Source organism: Colias philodice, chromosome 26, assembly GCF_061535455.1.
Source record: "Colias philodice isolate Cphi_HAF_F1 chromosome 26, ilColPhil1 Martin Lab GWU primary, whole genome shotgun sequence".
NCBI classification, from domain to species: domain Eukaryota; kingdom Metazoa; phylum Arthropoda; class Insecta; order Lepidoptera; family Pieridae; genus Colias; species Colias philodice.
Window position 1 is genome coordinate 277,123 of NC_143111.1, and position 23,942 is coordinate 301,064.

The 23,942-nt window shown below is 33.9% G+C and overlaps 2 protein-coding genes and 1 non-coding gene across 5 annotated transcripts in view; 1 reads left to right on the top strand and 2 right to left on the bottom strand.

Moving 5' to 3' along the window:
- Nucleotides 1-23,942, bottom strand: part of rg (A kinase anchor protein rugose) — a 385,845-nt gene that overhangs the window by 205,863 nt on the left and 156,040 nt on the right. For all 3 annotated transcript variants that reach the window (XM_089711107.1, XM_089711106.1, XM_089711108.1), the window contains exon 2: nt 4,292-4,396. In XM_089711107.1, coding sequence (XP_089567233.1) covers nt 4,292-4,396 — 105 coding nt within the window. The remainder of the gene's footprint in view (nt 1-4,291; nt 4,397-23,942) is intronic.
- LOC149476705 (uncharacterized) lies at nt 9,009-10,729 on the bottom strand. Its single transcript, XM_089711424.1, has 4 exons — nt 10,482-10,729; nt 10,097-10,382; nt 9,552-9,867; nt 9,009-9,102 (listed from the first exon to the last, which is right to left on the bottom strand). Exons 1-4 carry the CDS (start codon nt 10,664-10,666, stop codon nt 9,053-9,055), a joined length of 837 nt encoding a protein of 278 aa, XP_089567550.1. The 5' UTR covers nt 10,667-10,729; the 3' UTR covers nt 9,009-9,052.
- TRNAA-AGC (transfer RNA alanine (anticodon AGC)) lies at nt 12,516-12,588 on the top strand. The gene has a single exon. It is a non-coding gene; the product is annotated as a tRNA-Ala (tRNA).

The following is a 23,942-nucleotide window of genomic DNA, read 5'->3' on the forward strand; positions in this document are numbered from 1 at the left end:
TAGTCGTGATTCTTATCTATGACAAAAGTGTTATTTTTTGCATTGTATTTCAAATATTAAATTTTTTTTAACCGCATCTTCCGCATTCATGTCTTTTGCCGGAAGGCGGAATTAGACATTTAACTTCTACTAGTCCCATTTTCTCTTTTTGATATGGGAGTGTATAAAGTAAATTTTTTAGATATTTCTCGTTATACTTTTAAAAAGTTATTATTGTCATTTTGCTCATTAGGTAAAGTAATTTCGATATCAGTTTTAAGTTTTTTGATACCTGCAATAATAACGTCATAATCGCCTGCACATACTTATCGATTACACCCTGTATACAATCCACCATCCACATTCATAATGTTTTCCTGTCCTCCTCTCCTTTACGCTGTTCACCGATACATTTTAAATGAGTAAATCTGCTACCACTGAAGGATGTTTCATTGTGATCAGCAAATTTTCACCACTGTTGTCGATTATTTGTTTTTCATTTTTAATCAGCAATTGGGAATCATCAGTTTTGTTTTTTGCAGATTGGTGATGTACCCTAACAATACGTCGAAAAGGGAAAGCATCAACGAATTATCGTTTTCGTCCTCTTTTTTTTATTCTTCGCGTCTCTGTTACTTCTGTTTGTTTAGTTCTCAACCCCACTGAATTTTGATGATGTGATGATAATCCATTCGTTTTAATATTGGTACTTAGAGTTGGTAGACTAAACTAGAAATGGTGGACTAAATTTGTCAGCGCGTCTGTAAGATCAGAATATAAAACCAACATCCTGTATTTAAGTTACAAAATTAATAATCAAACAACATGCCGCTACGTTGAAAATGACTAGAAGAAAAAATTAAAACACCTCGGATCAATTTTGGAGTAAACAAATCATTTTCCCCGTATGGGGATTTCCCCGGATGAACTTGGGAAGTTCAAGTTCTCAATACAAGTTTATATTATATTTCGTATTTCTCAAACGAAAAATAAACATTTTTGGAACTTCAAAAAAATTATATTATAAGAAAATTTATGAGCTTACTTTAGTTTTAAAGAAATATACATCCCTTTACTGACACCCCGTAAAATAAAGAAATTGTTGCCAATCACCTTTGCAATCTATTTGGTTTCATTAACTTTATGTTCGAAGATAATTTTTTTTCTAGTAGTTACACGCGTATTTTTTTTTCGTTTATTTTCCATATCGAAATCAAATGTTTAAAAATACGAATATTTGCACAAAACTAAGATAAAAATAATCAATTAACAAAAATATTAAATTTAATGAAGTAGAGCAACTTTCACTTCGGTATGAAGGAAAATCGAGCGTAGAGCACACGTCAGAACGCTCCGGCCCAAGGAGCGCGACTAAAGAAATTCGCTAGGATTTTTCCTTATTATTTTAAATATTTTTTTAATATTTAAAGAATTATCAAAATTAAAAAAAAAATTTTTTTAAAGGATTAATACTCATTGGTCTTCAACCAACTCGAATAAATTAATGGAAAAAATAACTTTTAGCAGTATTTATCAATTGATTTTGTAAGGCAAAAAATGGGAAATTTAATGAATTTATAACGCTCTAATTAAGAAAATCATAAGTTTTTCGGCAATTGTATTCAGCAGTTTTTAATAACGACTATATAAGGATAATAATGCGCTGATCAGATTGTGTAAATTGTAATCGGTTGGAACGTAGTGAGTGCACAAACTTAGCTCGAAATGATTTTGGGGGAAAGAGACTTATCTTGAAGGCCTGATTAAGGTAACATAAAGTAACTTTATAAATGTGAAAAAATTCACGCGCATTGCGTATATAACACTAATTGATAAACAAGAAAAAAAAATTCAGTTTATCATTTCATTAGCCGGGAAAAAATTGTCAAATAACTTGTTGAAAACGCAATTTTGCTAGACTGCAGCCTTAAGGCATTGTTCATTCAAGGAATATATTTCGTGGAGTGTTTCTAAATAAAATGAACTACCTACCGGACCCTTAGCAGATTGCAGTGATTCTGTCAAAGTTTCATTCCTGCATTCTGTCGCTTAATACAATCCCGCCGAGATGACTCGACATTTTTTAATCTTTAACCCTGGTATAAAAAAAAAATAAGAAATCTCATCATCATTTGTAACTTTCCATTTACTAACGTGACTGACTAGTAGAAAAATACAGAATATAAAAGCTTAAGGATTTGTTTATAAGTTAAAAGTTACATAAATCGAACAGCAAAACATTTAACTTGTTTTTTAAATGGCAATACTTCAAAGTAGTGGGCACAGATAGTTTAAAAATAAAACTGTAATTGGAACTTTATCGGTATTGCGCTCCACTTATATTAGAGCTACATAAAACAAGAGAAAGTTTCTCATTAACGTGTCGGGAGCGGGCATGGGGCGGCCGACGACAATGTACCATTACATTCCGTCTTGATTGCTTTGACCGCAACCGTCCGGCCAATATCGTTCATAGTGCACATATTGAAACTTTTTACTCAATAGTAATTTAATTAATGTTACTATTTCCATCTGTAGAGAATTATATAATTTTCACGTTAAAATTTTTACGGAATATTTAATAATTTTAAAATAAACTGTCGATTATAACTACCTAGATGATTATGTATACATATTATTATTTATTATTATAGCTATACTCTATCCATGTTTGACAGTGCCAAACATTAAAAAAGGAACAGGTAACACAAATATTTTCATAACCATCTTCGGACCATCATCCATTCTTCCAATACTACGTCATAAAAAGCGACCAAAAATTTTTAATCTCCTTGTCGACGATAGAGTCCTGGTAGAGTGCATCAAAATAATGAAAGGGTTCTTGCGTAGATATTTATTTATTTTTATAGATAGAATATGACAATAATCAGTAGAGAAAAAAAGTTTTTAGCGATCAGAAAACCAACGATTAATTTTTTTCTCATAAAAAAGTAGAAAAAAATTGCACTTAACCCTTTATTCAAAATCAGTATTCTACCAGGAGCTTATGACTTATAGAGAGTTAAAAATTGAAGGGAAGAGCTTTTTGAAGTGCTTTTGCCCTTCAAGTATTTTGTTTGAGAACTTTGCGTTTCGAACTAACCATACTATTTGCAATTATTTATTGTGTAATCTATAGAAGCTTCATTGATGTTTTGTACAACCATGAATGGTTATTGCGAAAACAAATAAAAAAAAATTGAAGAACTTTCAACGGGTTAATCTTGCTCCAAATAAGTAACAGAGTAGCAGAAATATCGAGGAGGTCAGTTTGAACGCCTTTACAACTAACAAGTAAAATAAATAAATAAAAAAACATGGACCGTTCCGCCCCTTTGGGTTAAAAAATAAACAATATGCACCGCTCCCGCAACAAATGTGGGCGGTTCATTATGATTTCGTGACCAATAGTAACGTTTTTATAAACCTGTTTACTTCCATAAATATTTGTCAATATTTAACTTAATAATTTTTACTCTGTAGCTTTCTTAAAAGAACAAGGCGATAATTTATTAAAACAAATTAATTATATCAAAATTATTTAAAAGCGGAGGCCATCTTAATATTTTGAATTTGAAAAATTGGCAAAACTTTATATTAAATATACTTGGGCAAAATTATATTAAAAAAAATACAATTTAAATAGTCAAAATTTTCGATAGCCTAATGATGCTGTGGTTCAATTTAATTATTATAATGTGACTTATAATCAAGCTAAAAATGAATAAAATATTTTGTTGTACGCCTTTACTTATACGACAACGGGGTTGTTGAATCGCATTCCACTATGGTGGAGAAACTACAACCATGGCTTTAAACAATAGACAAACTACCCCTATGGTGTTTGTGTACTAGGCGAGCATAAAAATAGAAGCGATGCTATGGCTCGAACCGATAGGGTAGGGGTGGAGTAGTGAAGGACAGTAAATATTATGACGTCACATCCCCTTGTTTTAGAATTGCTATAGCATGTTTTTTCTTTCCATGTCACCGTTTTCTTTGAATTGTGTTGTAAACTACCTACATTATAAACCTATTTTAATGTTAAGTCGATGATAAATAACTCTTATTGTTTATTGATGAGTAATTTTAATAATTAAAAACGAGCATTTGTATTTCTTTTGCTCATGATATTATGTAAGAAGAGTACCTAGTTAAAGTAGAGCGTTCTAACTTCTGAGGCTCATTTAGACAAACAGTTCGCAAAAAAGTTTATGTCAGTTAAAATACGAGTAATATACTATCATAATTTTTTCTTATACCTATAGATTTACACAGCCACGCTATTCTGGTGGCAGGTCATTGCACTCACCTGCAAGCTGGGCGGGCAGTGGTCCAGCAGCTCGAGCATGTGCTGTATGTTCTGCGCGTCCTGGATCACGAAGTTCAGCTCCATGTCGAACTCGCCGCCCACCAGCTGCAAACAAAATATCACGTTAGTACAAATTACAAAATAAAGCTTATCGATCTATTATTATCATACAAAGAGGTAACGACTGGATTATAAACTAAGATGTTAACTCTGTACATATATATATATATATATATATATATATATATATATATATATATATATCTTTTAGATCTTTTTATAGATCTTATAGATCTTTTTTCGATTTAATGACGTTAAAATTACTTAATTGGTGTTCAATATGATTGATATAAAACTAACGATACCAATATTCTAAAGCTTTTCACAAGCTTTGTGCTGATCTTTTGTGCAGAGTGTAGGTGCCTAATACTAATCTGATGCCAAGGAATATTTATTAAACAAAAACAATATGATAATGTGAATGAAATACGATTATTATAAGACATATCAATGTATTATTTTGCTTTTTCTTCAAGGTGGGTTAATGTCTTAATATTATTCCATCCACGTTTGCGATAAACTTGATTTATAGAAAACAAATCTCTAGCAAAACGCCACCGGCAATACGTTGCCCTCGACTTATTTCTATTCAATCGAAATAACACTTTCTGACCAGCTGAAATATTGGCTGAATCTTGAAAGGCCGACGCACAATAGCGACTTGTCCCGGCGCCGTGTTCGACGGACATTCAATTTGCGCGATCGGTCAATCTCTATACACAGTATGTGCGCCTGGTGCCCGTGGCCCTTTGTGTGCCTTAACAATAGGCCCACTACGGACATGAAAAAATAACTAATAGTTTTGATATTTTCATTACATGCGGTGGGTTTATGAATATTATATTACGATAGTGCGGACAAAATCTATTCTTCTCACACAGCTCTGCTTATGATCCGTTTCACAATATTATAAAATTAAAAAAAAGTTATTCGATTGATAACAACAGGCAAAGAGTTGTTAAAAAAATTACGCTAATAACCTTCAACGTATAAATTAGCATTATATCGTTTAGTTTACCAGGAACGTATAAACTACAAGGCGATGTCGGAGCCATAAATATTAACGATCCTTTAAACGCTATAAAGAGGGCGTGGTCAAGGGTCTTTTAGAGACCATAAAAAGCAGCACCCCAGTAATAGGACCTCAGAAGAATCGAGCTTAACTGCGATAACAGATATTATTATTATTCTGATACATAATGCGATAAAAATACAAAAAGAAATAATACCTGTATACGATAATTAGACCTAATTTAAGTACATAATATATAAGATAAAAAATAATTAAAAACACATTCTGTACCAGCCAAAATACTAATGTAACATTAGTCCAAAGGTATTTCTTCTGTTTGATAAGCAAAGTTTAGTTACGTAATACCAGTGTAGGGTACAACATACATAATACATCCAACTCGAAACCCTTGTAGCGGTATGATTAAATGGTCCAAATATTCACATCTGGAACTTCAAGGATTCGGCCGTTACTCGGTTCTGACGTTCTGGGAATTTATCTTTTTGCATTCTTGACATTTTGCGACATCTATCATTTTGCGAATTGTATTTAAAGTTTCTTATAATATCATGCTTATAAATCGCAACCAGATAACATAGGTCGTCTAGTAAGATACGAAATTAGCATTAATAAATCAAAGCTGTTATGAATGAAATACAAAATAATAGAGCTAATAATAAAAATGTGTCAGAAATAGCGAACCATCCCCAGAACTATTCCTATAATGGCAGCAATTATTTTCCTTTTCATCTTCCACTAAACATGGCGCCATAATATGAAAGTAATTCGCGTAATAAAAATTAACTTCATGCCGAGGAGAGGTCGGGTCGTTAGCGCGAATGGTCTAAATAACTTGTTACTTCGTATAATGTATGAACATTTTTCATGCATTACGGTGTAGAGAGCTGTAATTTTTCGTTTCCGCTCTCTGGGATTTGACTTTTGAACATAAAGATGGGGATGGCTATATGTAAAATATTTGCGGCTCTTTTCATTTCAGCCATTTTATACATAAAATATAAACAGAGTAATAAAATGAAGAATTTTAATTTTTTGCTGTTAAATTTATATTTCAGTAGGTACGACGATACTATTATCTAAATGTAAGAAAAAGCCACCAGCATTGTACCTACAGCTACGTCATGTAAAATCAGTATCAATCTAAATGTGAGCCGACAGAGGTATCAGTCGCTAGGCCAGGCTGAGCGCGAGGTTCGTGTCACTTAAACAAACGTGGTTATCCCGAGCCGGTAATTCGATTGCTCGGCCGGCCGGCTGTAGCCAGAGGTTATATCCGGATGGATCCGGTTATACACTCATTATTATTACTCCGGTAACGCCTCGAACAACGGACTCACGTAAATCAATTTTGAGGATTGTTTGCAATCCTTTTCAATGAATTGGTAAAAAACTGAACCTTAGCACGAGTCGTGCAAAGAAAACAGACCTCACAAATTTTAAAGGAGTAAAACAAAACAGAAAATCTCTGAGTACGGAACAAAGATCGCCATTTTTATTCAAATGTAAGTGCGGGGCTCGCATGACATCTGCAGTCTGCACAGGCAGCTTGCGCCGCATAAACATTCGCCATGTAATTACCGGGAGAGCCGCCACTGGGGAAATGTTCCTCTCGTATTAAATGCGATGACCTCACGTGCACGGCACACTACTTTGTATATAATCTTTCCTATGCTTTGCAAATTAATAAGAAATTCTAAAGTATTCTAATAATAAATATCTCCATATGAACAGGCTGTTATTAAGATCGGTCAGTATGATGGTAATTTGTACATTATTTTTGTCTATATATCGATTGTGTTCCTATAAGGCCTAAGCAGTAAATGTTACTATGGTATAACCATCACCACCATTGTGTACAGGTGTTCAATAAACCAATTGAACTAACGAGGAGTCCGTCTTGTTTCACCTGCCTACCGTAACAACACGTACTCTTTTCAGGGTCCTTCGAGCCAGATCTAATATTAAAAAATACATTTCATGCATACATTTAAAAATAAAACCGTACGTTTTCTAGCATAAAACTTAAATTATTATTTAGTTGTAAATGCAACATCCTGTATAATAAATATACGACCAATTATGTACTAATCCGGCTCTTTGATTTCATTCAAGTTATTATATAATATTCTATAGGGGCAATAATAACAGTTACAAAAAGTAAACGTTCAACATACGGTCAACCAATCGCTTCTTAGTAATGAATATCTAAGGGTCGCCCTATTGTTACGGACCCTTTTTATCCCGTATTTAATTTCTGTCCAGTCATGGAATCCTGGTACAACGATTAGATACTTTGTAGGATATCCCTTCACGTTAAATGAATTATTTGTAGCTAAATTATTGGAAAAAAAGTCCTCAAATCCCCTCTAACTAAAACAACTAATGCCCGTTTTCACCAACATCCCCTAAGTTTATGGGATCCCCTAAACATGCTTAGGGGACCGTTAAAAGATGGTTTCTGTTTCAACAGCCATTAGGGGTCAACTAAACGTTAAAAAGTCCCCTAACTTTAGGAGGCCGACATTTTGGCCCATAAACCGGCACATAAGTAAGTGATCCTTTAAGAAACAAAGATGGATAGTGATTTATATGAGTTTTTAGAAAATTTAGACACGGTTTCGACTATATTCGACGTAAATAACCATCGTAGACCAAAAATATACCGAAAACGACCAAATTACTTCGAAAGTTTTGATGAAACTGATTTTTTTCGGAGATATAGGTTAAGTAAATCATCAGTGTTGTATTTATTGGAAAAGATTGAACACGCCTTAGAATTTCCTGATAATAGGTGAGTACAATCTACTAATTACAAGCTTTTATAAATAGGTTTGTATTTATGCACATGCTATAATAGTGCGCGTGGTATTTTTTTTTTGTTTCTAGTTACGCTACGATTATATTTTCTTTTAAAATTGTGTAGTTACAAATGCTGTCCTTAACTATTTCATTTGCTTTTATTTCAGAAATAATTCTATATCTCCAATAAATCAATTATTAATGACATTGAGGTTTTATGCTACGGGGAGTCACTTGTTAGCTGTGGCAGACATGGGTGGTATCAGTGTGGCTACTTGCAGTCGGATAATAAAGCGAGTATCTGCAGCGATTGTAACTCTACGACCAGAGTTTGTCAACTTCCCTAATACAAGTGAGGAGCAAGAAAACGTTAAGATGGAATTTTATAATATTTCAAGATTCCCTAATGTTCTTGGCTGCATCGATTGTACACATGTGAAAATTCAATCACCAGGTGAAACTTCAAGACTAAACTTTATTACGTTAACAAGTCAGTATTTTACACAAAATAATGTCGTTTTGTATTTTTTTTTAAGGTGGCGATGATGCAGAGTTATTCAGGAACAGGAAGGGATACATGTCCATAAATGTTCAGACAATAGCATCAGCTAATTTATTAATAAGGGATGTTGTGGCACGTTGGCCAGGTTCAACACATGACTCGGCTATTTATCAAAATAGTCATACATATAGAAAATTTGAAAGAGGAGACTTTACTGACAGCTATTTACTGGGTGACAGTGGATACCCGTTGAAGGTAAAATAGTTAAGCAAGTACAAGTATTTATAAAAGGAAAATATGTATAGAAATAAATACAATCCATGTGTCATAGATAATCAATTTATTTAAAAAAATACAATTTCTCTATTTAGTCATTCTTTGGCACACCAAATAAATTCTTCAGATTGAAGTTTCCACCTGTAAAGTAAATTATAATATTATGAACTTATAAAACAGCAGATATTTTTTTCTTTTCAGAACCATTTGTTGACTCCTTATTTAAATCCTACGACAAGAGGTCAGCAGAAATACAACGAGGCTCACATAAAAACCAGGAATGTGGTAGAAAGACAATATGGAGTCTTAAAACGACGTTTTCCTGTGTTAGCTGTTGGTATAAGACTGGAATTAAAAAATGCAATAAATGTTATTATTGCGTGTTGTGTTCTACACAATATATGTATTTTAAGAAAAGAACGTGAGCCGGTGAATGAAAATAATGTTCCTAATATAGAGGAACTCATTACAAATGGTCAAATAGGAAACATTACCAACATCACATCTCAGAACACATATGGATACAGAAGACTACAAATTACAAATTATTTTGAAAACCTGTTACGTGAAATAAATTAATAATAGCATACCCTTTATTTGGTTAAGAACTTCTATTTTTATTTCTAAATCTTTTCTTGCTGACTCTATTTGTAAACTGTGTAAGGTTCTTTTAAATTCTATTTCTTCTTCCAGCAATTTCTTTTTTAAATCTTCAATTTCAATTTTTTTTTCATTTATCCCCCTGAATCCTGTACACAGGGTAGACACAACTTCCGTCTGGGGATGGTGATTTTCTTTGAGAATTGGTCTACGCCTTTTCCAAAGAGGAGTTCCTAATATCTTAGAACATGGTGGTGTGTTCACTAGATTGTGTTCGTCTCCCTTAACTTCATTTATACCCATGTTCTGGAAACAAATTTATGTACTTTAAAAATTGTTTAGTTTTAAATTTTATACTTTTCTTTTATACTATTTATTTTCTGTATTACTGTGTGCACTTTGGTGTGTACCAATAAACGTTATTTCTTTTACTTACATGTAGCTTTTTTATATAATTATTAACTTAATACAGTACTAATATTGCCTATAATTAAATTGTTGATTGAATAAAAATTATATATCTGGCAGTACTTACCGTAACCAGTTCAGCGTCTAAAATTATACCCTGCGATTCTTCACTGGTCACTTCTGGATCAATAACATTGATGGATGAAATTGGGATAACTGAATCTGAGTCTAGAACATCAGCAATACCACTGCAACCTCGACCCATTAATTCGCAGACTTGTTCTAATATTGGGTCTGTTTTTATAGTTGAGGGTCCTCCACCGGTTCCAGTTGCACAACTCCTGTTTCTCGAGTTGTACGTTTTTGCTTCGCTTTTCATTTTCTCCCAGACTCTCATGAGAGCATCTTTACTCCTACGATAAAATGTAGATATATAATATGTATAGCTGTTGACCATGTGGTAGTTATCATTAAATGATAAAATATGGCATGTTTGTGTTTATTTAACTAACCTGTACATATTTCCCGTTGCATTATATTGAGAACAGAGGTTTATCCAAGCCTCGTTCTTAGCTTGGTTGGTTGTACCATCTGTTCTTTTATTTAAAATGATGTTTTTAAAAATACACACCAATTTCACCAACTTATCTTTTTCGTCCACTGTAAAATTTTGACTACGCTTCCTTTTTTCAGCCATTTTATTATGATAATCGATTGTCGAACGCAACTAAATTATTTGTGAAATTTAAAAATAACACGGAAGCTAAGAGGCGATTAAAATGAGATTAAAACAAACATAAATGTCAACCAACTGTCAAATACAAGTTACCACAGATTAAATGCATGTTTCGTTATGCATATACAGAGTAAAAATGCTAGAAAATATTAAATTAATTAAAAAAATGAATGAAATTATATTTATTATTGCTATGAAAACATTATTTATCATAAACTACATCTATTTGTGTAAAAACTTCAGAGAATTTTATAAAAAACGATATTATTTAAAAGTATCGATAAGTCTACAAGTGAAACAATCACTAACATCGAAAAAAAAACGTCACATAGTTATGTAACCCCTAGTTAGGGGATAGAAATGATGGTGAAACGCAATTTTATATAGGGGCTAGTTTAGGGGACCTTTTAAGTAAAGGGTCCCATACTTATGTGGTAGTATAGGGGATGTTGGTGAAAACGGGCATAAGTGTTTTAACTAACAACGCTTAGACATATGGTTTAACAAAACTATTTGTACTAGGAGAAGATAACTTATAAGACGGTATCTTACAATGCTTGCATCTGATTGGCCACTCATCTCTTCCTTTGATTTCAATGGGATATATTATGGGGTATTTATTATTAACAATTGTGATTCAAAAATATCAAGTATCAAATTTCGAACTTCACAATGTGATTGCTAAAAAAATCGCCTGCTCCGGGATATGTTTGCAAAATCACAAGTTAACAGATTTATGCAATAAAAGGACTAGGATAGCATATTGCATACAGAGTTCTTTTTGCAATATGGATGCTGCGACCCCCTGCGGTTAGGGTGAGATGAGAAGGGTGCAGGGTATGTGCCCTATTGTGTAGTCACAACGTTAAATATTAGCGGAAGCTATTAATTTCCCTTATGAACGAATGAGTTCTTGTTCGCCTGAAAATTTAACCGATACTTACTGAAATATCTCAAAAACAAGAAATATTCCTTAGACTAAGGATTGGATTGAGACCAATCCTTTATCTAAGAAATATTCTTTAAAAATAAACTTCTATATGCAAGACTATAAAATGGATTTTACAAACAATAATGATGTACATATAAATTTAATTCGACCAAAAAGTTTCCATGATCTTTTAAATCGAACTCTGTAATTGTAGACTGACCAACAGGCATTCCTACCCGCATGCAATGCAAACAATTCCAACCCTCGTTATTTGTTAACCAAATTCCCGATACGGAACAATAATTACGGCGAGCACGGGTTGAGTGTTGTAATTTATTCCTCATTATACGTCGGTACAATGGACCCTTTGAGAGGGTTAACTACGTTCATTCGGAGGCACCTCTCCGGTCAAGGCTTTGGTGAACATTATCATTAAATTGCAAACGAGATGGTTGCGTTTGACACGAATTTGGTTAAAATGTAATATACTCGTAACTTGCAGTGCAATATCCCGCAGGAAGATCCACTATAAACAAGGTTGAAAGGCCTCTATAGCATTATTTAATTTTATAATGTCGGTAGGTACTAGGCGATCATCTTAGTTTCGACCGGGTAGACATTTTAGCATAAATTCTAAAATAAATAAAAAAATGCAAGCAACTAAAATAAAGCAAAAAATTTAATCAACAATAATTTAAAGTCATGTTATGATATGCGCAGAAAACTGTTGTTATGTAAAATTATGAAATAATTATAATATGTACATGAGCAAGTGAAAGGCATAAGAATTTATAATCAATGTCACGTACTCTAGTTTCGCGGTGAGATAAGCGCGAAGTGAACTGCTTCCGTATCAAAATTTCGGCATCACCGCCAACTGGGGGCGTAGCTCAGATGGTAGAGCGCTCGCTTAGCATGCGAGAGGTACCGGGATCGATACCCGGCGCCTCCAAATACTATTCTTTTTTAATTTTATATGGTATAAAAATATTAGATTCGTGAATTATATAGAAGATTTTTACGTATTATTTTTGCTTAAAGTATTTTAATTTATTGTATTTTTTCGATTAAAATTGCGTATTGCGTGTATCTATGCATGAAATTACTTATTTTAAGAAAATATTTCAAGTGGCGTAGTACCGACAATAATGTAATTAGATCAGGTACGAACAACATTTTTTTTAAATAAAAATTAATCTACAAATTATATTAGTGCATTTCTAAAGCTTAAAAATACCTACATCGTAACAAAACGCATTAGATACAATTACATATCGATTACTACTCTGCCAATTGAAGTACATCAAATGCTCCCATATAACACGGAATACTAGTGCAATTGTTACCCTATTCTCTTCTCCGTAATATTTCTTATGACCTGTGATTTATTTCCAACGATCAAAGCCATATATCAATCAAAAAGTCTTTTGATTATGATAAGCTCTTAGAAGCAGCGATAAATATTCGCGATATGTGCTTGGAGTCCATCTTTATGTATGTCGTGTTGGCACCAATATACTATCTCATGAATAACAATATTGCCTCGCGTTACATCAAATATCATATCTATAACTAGGTATGCCTTTTTTCTATATTTGTCTTCATAAAATATAATTGTGTGTTCATATTATTAATCATTGTACATTTGAAAATACAATTTTGTATCGACTGCGAAAATTTATTAAATTGCTATTAAATAAAAACACGCTGTATCATCTTAACATAAGCTATACCTTGACAATTACTCCTCAATACCAATAGAAAATTTATTTATACAACTACCCATAGATAAGTATCAGCTACAAATATCTGTCGCATTAACAATACCAAGAAGGGATTATTCCAAACTACAAACACGAGGGTGTTAAAGATATAATCTGGTCGTCATTAATTAAGCCGTCAGCAGCATGCAGTGGAGCGTCCTCAGTCGGCCGCAGTTCGGCGAAGCTTGCGGCTGTATTCAAAGGACTCACATCCTGCTTGCCTGGTACATCAGCTAGTGACAAGTAATATTCGAGACAAGGGAAATTCAATTATGATTTTCTTAAAATCGTAAATATGTATCATATGGTGTAGGTTTAACGGCAATGTCAGAGATAGGTTAAAATATATCATTACATCTTATTAGGAAAATTATAACCGATTAAAAATGCGCTTTTCATTTTTAACAAACAGTGTCTCGAACACTTCAGCAAAAATGTACACGAGCAGCTTATGAGAATTTCGTCAAAATTTAAAAGCGTTCCCAAAATATATTAAATAATACAGGGTAGATTTCCCAGGGGTGTGGTCTGCAGGCAGCAGGGCCTGTAGTTAACAAGATGGATGACCGCACTTAGCGACGTTTTACTCGAGCCGTACTTTAAGCTCTCTATTACTTTATCGCTTCAGAAACCAATTACTCCCGTGAAATTGTCTTCAATATATCACCGAAATTATGCTAAGGCCAAAAGAAACTTTGATTATATTAAGAATTTATGTATCCCCCGTCGATCTCATACGGAGCCATTTCCAGAATTCAGATTAGCTAATTTAAAATTATAATATAGTTTTATTTTACAGAAATTACATATTACGCTGCTTTATATTCCATTACAGTATTTAATTATCTTTTTATTCTTTAACCTGTAAGGCTGTACAGCTTATCAGGCGTTCGTTATAGGAATGAAAAGAAAACAAAGAACGTTTGACGATAATCTCAAATTATTTGCAAGGGGATATTTGCATTATTTTCAAAATATTTCCTGCATCATTTACGCAGACTATTTATATCAGTAAGCCCGGATGCAAATCCGCTTCCAGACGTGTATAGCCGGTATTATAGCAATTATATCATATTACATTGAAAAGTTTCCATAAAGCTCCACGTCGATAATACCTTGCATATTGAAATTCCGCGAACACACCGTTTCGGCGAATATTAAATTGATATATTTTTCTCAATAATATTTTAGTGAACAAAGCATTTCAAATAAAGAGGCAACAGCCAATTTTTGACGTATTTTAAAGAATTCATTTTTTATACTATGTTGAATTGTAAAGAATATAAATTATAAACCAAAATAAGGGATAATTCACAACGAATTCTCTTTTATAGGTATGTTTATTTTGAAATAAGGAAGAGCAATTTATCATAATTAGCGAACACTAAATGTCTCAAAGAGCGCCACTCAAATTATAGCGGACCTCACAAACCCGGGCTGCGGGCTCCACGAGCCGAAAGTTTCGACCTTTGCTCTCTCCTATTATGTCAATATAGGTACATTCTCCAACATTTTTAGCGTCTCAGTTAATGTTAATTTAAATATTCATTTTTTTTAACATGTACCCGATAACCCGTAAACAATAAGCTTTTAAGCTATGGTATATCTAACAAGGTTTATTTCGAGTTTGTATTCTTTATTACTAAAATTTAAAATTGGAATTGTTCGTAAAAATTTATTTCAGTTTAAAAATGTACAAGATCCACTTCGTCAGCAAGACAGAGAAGTGTAGGCAAATTAAAGTCAATTGTTGGGCGGGCGTGGTAGTTGTGACAATGGCGTTAAATCGTGCCCAGAGAATTAGTTCGGCAGCCGCACGTCCCGCCAGAATCGAGCACTTTGTTGCAATTTGCGACAATTTTCCTACACCACCCCTGCACGCTGTTAACCTAGTAACCAAATCGAATTCACGGTTCGAACTCCTGCCGGGTACATTTTTATTTTTTATGAAAGCTTTAAACCCGCTGACCCTGTTTTATAACGCAAAATTAACGAGGACAAAGCTGTCAATTATTGAAGCGATGATTAAGCAGCGATCAAAGGAATCGCTCGTTCACAAGATAATGAGAGCGGAGGCACGTAATCTCGGCTATGAAGGGTTGCGCTAATATCATTTGGCAGGTAAACTGACAGCGCTGATAACGCGCTTAATTGGAACCCTTACAAAAATAACTATTCGCTACTCGTATTCCCTAAAGATTATGCACAATTAATTACTTGATGATAATATATTTTTACTTTGCAATTAATGAGAAAATTAATAATCTCGATTATTCTAAAAAAAAAAGTATTATGAATATATCTTTTTCTTATTCCTTCAAGGGAACAAAATTCATTAAAAGCAAATCGCTCATCGTTAACAACAATTTTAACAAGACCAATTAACATAAAATAATAATCGAACATTTTTAAATTATAACTTTTTGTAAATTTGCATTATTTTAACTAACACAAAATGTCTTAAATGAAACGAGGGGAAAAAGGATAAAATATTTTATAACATTTCGTAAAGCTGGATAGTTTATTGTTTTAACCGGGAAGCTAATGACGAAGGTAACTTTGAAGGTGATATCAAGTTATAATTGGAGTGTCGTTCTTTTCCCATGAGCTTTTTGTTAATTATATTTAAGGTAAATAGGATGTGTTAAAATTTTGTTTGTTCGTTAACTTGCAATTATTTATTACGTAAACGTAAGCCCTCAAGAGCGGAGCGCATTAAGTACCAGGTAATTAGCGTTCCGCAAGAGGTTTCGTTTCCAGTAAGTTCTTAAATGTATCGCCCAGACGCATCGTTTACCGAGAGCCATTAAAATGTCTGCTGCAGCTGAGAAGTCTTCTAAAACCAGGAGGAAAATACATCCTTGTTGATTTCCGCTAAGCGGCATTATTCTAAAAAGACTTCATATATCTAAATTAATTTTCTAGAGCTTTTACTTGCATGAGCAATAAATTGGAGATTAAGATTTGCATAAATGTTGTCGACATTTTCACACTTGGTTATTTATACCCGGTGTCAACACAACCACTTTCGGACTGGAACTTCAGGAAATAGAGTCTTTACAAAGTATTGTATTACTACTAGGAGCTCATAATGGACAGGGATTACGTCGAGTCGAAACATCCGGGGGTGGAAATAGATTGCCACTACATATACGTCTTAAATAATAATTTTCTATTTATTGTTTCCACGTAGGTATAAGTTATTCCGTATACATTTTATTTGCATTATTATGCATTGGCATAATAATGGAAATAAAAATGAAGATTGCTTCATTATATGTTATTGTTAACAGATCATAAAAATATTGAAACATGTAAATTTGTCGACTGAAATCGCCGTACTTAAAATGGTTTCATAGGCACGAATCAAGATAACATCATCTTGGTTGGGTGCTAAGCTTCAAGAGTATTGCAGAGATTCATAACATACATATCATATTCCTAATGAACGTGGGACACATAAGCAACACTCGTGACGTCACCGGGCTACTAAGTAGGGTCTGCGAGTCACACACGAGGTAAGTGTCCCTTGATAATCGCTCATCGGGTCTAATGTTCCCATGTTAACAAGATTTATTGCGTGTCCTGCTAAGATTATTTACTCTTAAGTAGATTCAACCCTTCAGGGCGATCAAGAGACGACTCTAACTGAAACTACAATAAACAGTTTAACGTTAACTCATTTGCGATAAAATTGTTGTAGCATTGCAACTGAACTAAAGCAAACAAAAATGAATAATTGTTAGTTACAATGTCGTAGAGACGTAGACAATAGACAGTTTTAAAAAGTAAAATCAACATTCCCTTCATTCTTTAAAAAACGTTTCGTTTGCAATGTTTTTATTTTTATAACTATATCGACTTGTGCAATATTAAAATGAAAATATAACTACTATACACTAACTATTATAAACACGACTGTTTTTATCAAAAATTTCAGCGGTTTCAGAAACTGTACAGGTTTAAATCAGTATCGGAAACAAATCCCAGTATAATACAGGCCGTGGTGGAGGACAAATGAGCGGGTCACCGTCCCGGGCCGAGCCGTCAGTCGCGCTGACGTCGCCCGGACGCGATTCACTGGGTTTTATTTATTTCAATCCCGGAGGAGATTTGTTTGCCATCTCGCATCCAATTGGTTAAATAGGAAACGTAATGTGAATGTTTCTGTGTGCCGCAATGAGATACCTTTGTAGAAAATGACTTAGATGATATTACACATTTTATAATAACATAAAATATTCCTTTTTCCTAGTCGATGCATCATAGATTCTAAGAATATTCTTTTTTATTCAAGTAAGTATAGATATGAATATTTAGCTAATAGCTGTATTTAAAAGAATACTGGAAAGATTTGCCAATTTGATAAACTATCATATTACTGCGCTATATAAATACGAATCTATAAATATATCAAATACAAAAACAACATCGAATATCGCCGCATTGTCATCGAAACGCGTCATAAATCCAAAGCATTTAGGATTTGCCGAAATATTGTACAAAACCGCAATCGCAATAAAACGCGCGGTTTAAAGTGGCATTGAGCCGCGTCGTTTGACCGGCCGAGATCTTTTTTACCGGAGCCGGCCAATTCCGCGGCGCGCTATTATACTGTGGCCACGCCATAAAGCCCGTTACACACGCGTTGTATCACCACACTTTATTTTTATTGGCGTCGTTCAGGTGCAACGATTAAATATCGCCATATTTAATGTTATTCATCTGACATGTTCGCATGGGAAATTCTATTGGAAAAATACGAATAGCATTTTTTTTCCAATTATAATAACGATTAATGTACCGCAAGCTTTAAGCATTGCTTTAGAATGAAAATAATATAATGATTTACAGTTCAACAAAAAATATTGATAAACAGAATCATGAAAACCTATAAATGGAGTAAAAGCGAGCTTCAACAAAAGGATTATAAAGCCCGCGGGAGGCTTTACGGCGGCCCTCCAATTACGCAGCCGTGGATCCAGAAAGATTTCCGCAGTTTATGTTTATAGCTTTTTTACTTACTCTTGTTTTTCCTTACGGTTATGACAGAACGGAGTGGTCGTTGTAAAATAAGTGATGTGCAAAATGTATTCATACTGCTTAATGGCACTTGCTAAATATGGTATGAAAATGAATAATTCGGCTTTTATAGCTGCTTTTTAAATGTTTTTATAATCTAAATAAAGTCAAATTTGTAAGGAAATTTATGTTACAAATAAATTTAAAATGTATCAAAATAAAATATGTTTCCCCTAAACATTGTTGCCCAATCGAAAACTGCGCTTCCATCACATACAAAGTGTGTTTTTGTTGCATTTTAATAGCACTCGTTTGAACGAAGTTCACGCGATCGACATATTTCAAAAAGCGTCAATACATTTAAAAGCAATTCGCTAAAAGGCCGTCGCTGACACGAGCAAGAATGTGTCAGACGCAGGTATTTCGGGCAGGCGGTGAATGCGACTACAGCCTACCGCCCGAAGACCGCACGGCACTATACCTCTGTACGCGCTATGAACTCTTGGTATGTTGATCAATGGAATTGATCTCGTAGGTGTGGTGGAACCGCCATAATCACTTTTACTTTTTATACGCAAGTGAATTTAACAGTTTAATGGTTTAGAAGAAAGAAACAAATGATCAAGATTTAGGTACTGAAAAGATATTGGATATTGTCGAGAAGGCTGTGTCAGCACTAATTTGTGCAAAACTGAAGTGTCAGTTAAGGTATGATTTTCTGTTTCAGCTCCCTGTGACTGTTGGAAAGTCAGTTGAAATGTTGTAATATTTAAATGAACTAGTTTGAATTCAAGCAATAATTTTAAAAATAAAATATATATGAATCGTAAATGAATCCACAAATATTTTAAGAATTCAAAGCGCTTCTGTATGGCGTAAATGTAAATATATGTGTAAATGTTTGATTTTGATATTGAATGTAAAAATCGAATTATGAATGTACATAAACTTTTAAATATTTCCGGAAACTCAAACGTACAAAATTCATGATTTCTACATAAATTATATTAAACTTTTAACATCCATTCAGGTAATTATACATACATTTTAAATTAACTAACACAACAGCAATATCTCTTGTTCAAAATAAAGTGGCAAGATGGAAGCATCTATTCAGAGACGAAACGTGTCCGATAATTGAGACACCATTAAAAGCAGCCGAGCTATTACTTACTTGCTTTATTGAAAATCAATACTTTATTTATTGGTAATTAAAGCGTATTTTTTCTATTCAGAGGGCCGATTTTTCAATCCATGGTTAAAACTTATTCGCCCAATAAAGTATTACACGATAACATTAAAATGTCACCCGTAAACTGTCAAATACAGGAAAAGAATACATTTTTGAAATGGTAGTTTAATACGTTATTCGACGAATAAGTATTAACCAAGGATTGAAAAATCGGCCCTAAATAGTAAACTGACAGTTGAACGCTAATTTTTTCCAATTTAATGAACTTTTTATACAAAATGCGACCACATTTAAATAATTATTTCTTACAAATACTACTAATGCTATAATTTTTACATGTTAAAAATCACTCTAAACAGACCTAATTATGGAATTTTTTCCCATTATTGTCGCAAAAAGTATATTTCACGTTTTTATTCGAGCCAAGGGCTCTTCGGTGATCAATGAACATTTAATTCAATCCGAAGGTTCATAAATGTCCGTCACAGACCCAGAACTCAATGGTTTAAATCGTTTTTCATTGTGCCCAGGCGTGTCGACACTGCGGTTTAGGCGATCCAGGGCTTAGATTTACCATGTTAAACTATATGGTTAGGTATATGCCTAATGCCTTCATAACCCTTATCTCTTGTTACATGTAATTCACTGAACGTATTACACAATTAGTTAAGTTATATTATAATTATTTATTATTTATTCGGTAGTCTGAATTTTTATTACGGTAAATGCACCACCACAAACTTTCCTCTTTCAACTAAATAAAAAAAAAAATTACACGCACGTGTGGGATTTTGTTGAACATCTGAACCAAAATACCAAGGCAGCATAAACACGAGAGGGACAGCAGGCGGTGAATAATGCAACGACGAGGGATCGCGTGCCACCGCGCCCTTTATGTTAATTTCACGTGACGTAGCTGCCACGGCCGCACACCTCCTGTGTACCTTAGCTAGCCTGGTACCTGCGATTTTGATATACGCCCACTTGCATTGTGTTTTGTTTGTTTTTGTTGTTTACCTGTACAAAAAGGCATTTTTTTACAATAAGCAAACCCTTAAACCAATATGGCCACAATTCATTTACAATCAAGGCAAAATATTGTTATCAATAATGCAATATAATTTTGTATGTAGTGAATTCACTCACATAGCTTTTTATTACTTCTATGAGAATGTTGAGCACACCATTATTGATTTAAAACGACACTTATAAACGTACTTCAACTCGTCTCTACTCGAATTGAAAACAAATAATGATTGTAACAATTACTTATTTTGAGAAAGTTCCAATCGCTCAAGTGTGGAACAGAAAAATGTATTTCCATCGTAAAAACATAACAAACAATACGCGTCAAGTGGATTAAAAGAGAATAAACTTAGCAGCACCGCGGCGCCGGCTCCTAATGAGTTTGGGAAAGTTTTAATTAATTCACGTTTCAGATACTTAAAGCATTTGGAAGCGAAAAATCACGGCGGACACTTTTATTCTTATATAAATTTTTAATAGAGACATTACGAAGTTCATTAGCGTTTTCGTGATAAGCACTTGGAACTTGTTACTTTTTAATTTACAAGTTAAAAATACATAATATGATTTTTTTGAAATATAATTTAATGTTTATTTAATTGTAATTCAAACACAGTAATTGTGCCATGAATAGCTTTAATTTAGCCTTTTTAACTATATAAAAACATGAATTATAATTGTTGTTTGCAGCGCGCTGTCGCCGGCCGCGACGTGGAGGCGCGCCGCGCCGGTTCACAACAAGGGGCTACGAACTGTGTGGGTCGCGATTGGGGACAAACAACCAAACACCTTGCTCTTGCTGACGAAAATATTATCATTCAGCGATGTGAAGTAAATCTGCTAAGACATGCTGCGTCAATTATATTTTTATCTACAAGTAATATTATGAAAGTTAGAAAACAGTGTAATTCTGAATTTTCAAATATATGCAGTTTGTCATAACGCGAACAGAGAGCAATAAAGCTTTTCCCCAAAAAAATGTAACGACTGTTTTTAGTTAGGATGATCTCTATTTTTATGAACATAATGTTGTTTTGACTGCGTAGTGAGGAGAATTTATACAGATAGACCAAATAGCGAACTGATGCTATGATAAATAAACTAAAGAAAATCGGAGATATTTCGCCCTTAAAATTAACGTCGCATAAAACTCATAATATAAATCATTTACTTTGTCCTTCACTAGTATCCTTTAGTAATAACTTAAGCTCTACCACACCTCTTTAGCGAAAAGAACTTATATTTCCTCAATAGCGCTATCAAAAACTAATAATTAGCTATTACCGGCCCATTCATTATCCTTTCTCATTGCGGCAACACAACTCAAAGGGCCCTAATGAGAAAGTTTGCGAATATCTCAAATAATATCGGGACTCGAGATTGAAGCCCGCCATCCTTTGTTACTTGTTCGGAATTCCAAATAACTCGGGATAAGTAATTATATTAAATCTGTTGAGAATTCTCAAAGGTTTATTATATAATTACGGGTTTGCTGCAATCATTCCAAATTATTATCAACAAACAGAACTCCTTACAAACGATCTCGTATCTACTTAACTTGAGATTAAATATTTTATAGAACACAAATATGATTTTTCTTTTCGTCACATTTATCTTCGAAAAAACATTACAATTTTCCTACATTTAAACTATCAGTGAGTCTGATCGAATTGTTCCAATTTTCCAGCTGCATTCCTCGGAACTGCAGTGCCACATCCAAAGACAAATCACGATTACAAATGTCAAGATACAATCTTTTCGCAGACGATCATTTCAGCAGCGTGCCTGCGATGGATCGAAGGCTGTACGTGACAACACGGACATTTCTCTGAAACCATAAAACTATTCTTTACATTTTTACTTGATAATAAACAATAATAAACAATAAGCTATGAGTTGTTTTATCACTCAAGTTCTGCTTTGTTTGTTACTCCACAATCCACTGTAATTTATACCTACAATAAGGACCACAAGGACCATAGTAAAATATCGTATTTCACATCTTATGTGGCAAATTCTAAAAGCTGATATATAAATCGTAACTATACTCAACTCCTTGGTAAATACAACAAAAATCTTCAGCTTTTACTTAGGCATGGGAAACAGACACATGGACCACACACATTGCCTGCAATTCCATGCGTTTGTTACACGCAATATAACTTGATTTTATTACACAATCGCCCATAGCTATCATCCCGCAGTACATTAGAACAGATTTTGTGAGTATAATTAAGGCTCAGTAGTAGGATGGGATTTTCTTGGAGTTCAATTAAGGAGATTTAAGGTCTGTTACTCGTACGAGTTTCGCAAAGGTCCTTCACTGGATTAGATTAGTTGTAAGACCTTTTAGTTGCCGATAGATCTTACTAAATTCAATTCTGTAATCAATAATTGCGTTATAAGTTTTGACACTACCTACCTAAAGTACTTATCTTTATTAACATGACGATGACCCACATTGCAAAGACACGAATATATCAATTCATCTAAGCAAAATCATAAATTGTGCATGAAATATAGTACTAATAGTGGTTACTAAATAATTTAGGAGAAATATAACAGACTGTGTTAATAGTCACAAACCAAACCGGTTCCTTATGCGAAGTCAGTTAATAAAATTCTTTAAGTAGATTAAGCCTAGAAACATCGTGTATTCAGGAGGAGTAGAGAGCATGACCGGATCTCGTTAATTAACTTTACATATTGATGGCGCCTCATCAGGATTTAGGCTAATAGAATTAATTACTTACGTTTTGTTCCAATTACAGGAAAAGTGTCTCATCCCCGCCCGTCTACAATATTGTAAAGCACAAAGCTTCGGCTTTTACCTCCAGCTTTGCAAAACTTTTTTCTATTCGTCTTTATCATTTGTAGTTGTATGAAATAGCAATATCCTAACCTAGCCTAACCGTAAATATTTTTAGAAAATTCCACACATTCCGTTTTTATTAGGTACAGTTCCCGATAGTTCTATGCATTCAACGGTGTCAACCGAACATCAGGGTTACCTCCAACCCACCGACCACCCTCCACAATCGCGTCTAACTTCAGCAGTTGACAACCGCAAGTCTGCCAACCAGCACCAAACGTAGTTGCGAACAGTTGGCGCGTGTGGCGCGGTCTGTGTGTCGTGTGACGTCACACCGGGATTCTGATTGGACGCTATATATCGGAATTGTGAACAAACTTGTCTCTGCGGGAGGATCACGTACATTCTACAACTTCCGATGCACTCGACGTGACTAATGTTGTAGAGTTTATTGCTTCTGTCGAGTTATTGACTGCATAAAAGTAATGAGT

Coding starts and splice junctions, on each gene's coding strand:
- LOC149476705 (XM_089711424.1), bottom strand. CDS start 10,666: ATGGCTGAAAAAAGGAAGCGTAGTCAAAATTTTACAGTGGACGAAAAA. Junction 9,868..10,096: donor TAGACGCTGAACTGGTTACG/GTAAGTACTGCC, acceptor ATTTGTTTCCAG/AACATGGGTATAAATGAAGT. Junction 9,103..9,551: donor AGTTCTTAACCAAATAAAGG/GTATGCTATTAT, acceptor TTTACTTTACAG/GTGGAAACTTCAATCTGAAG.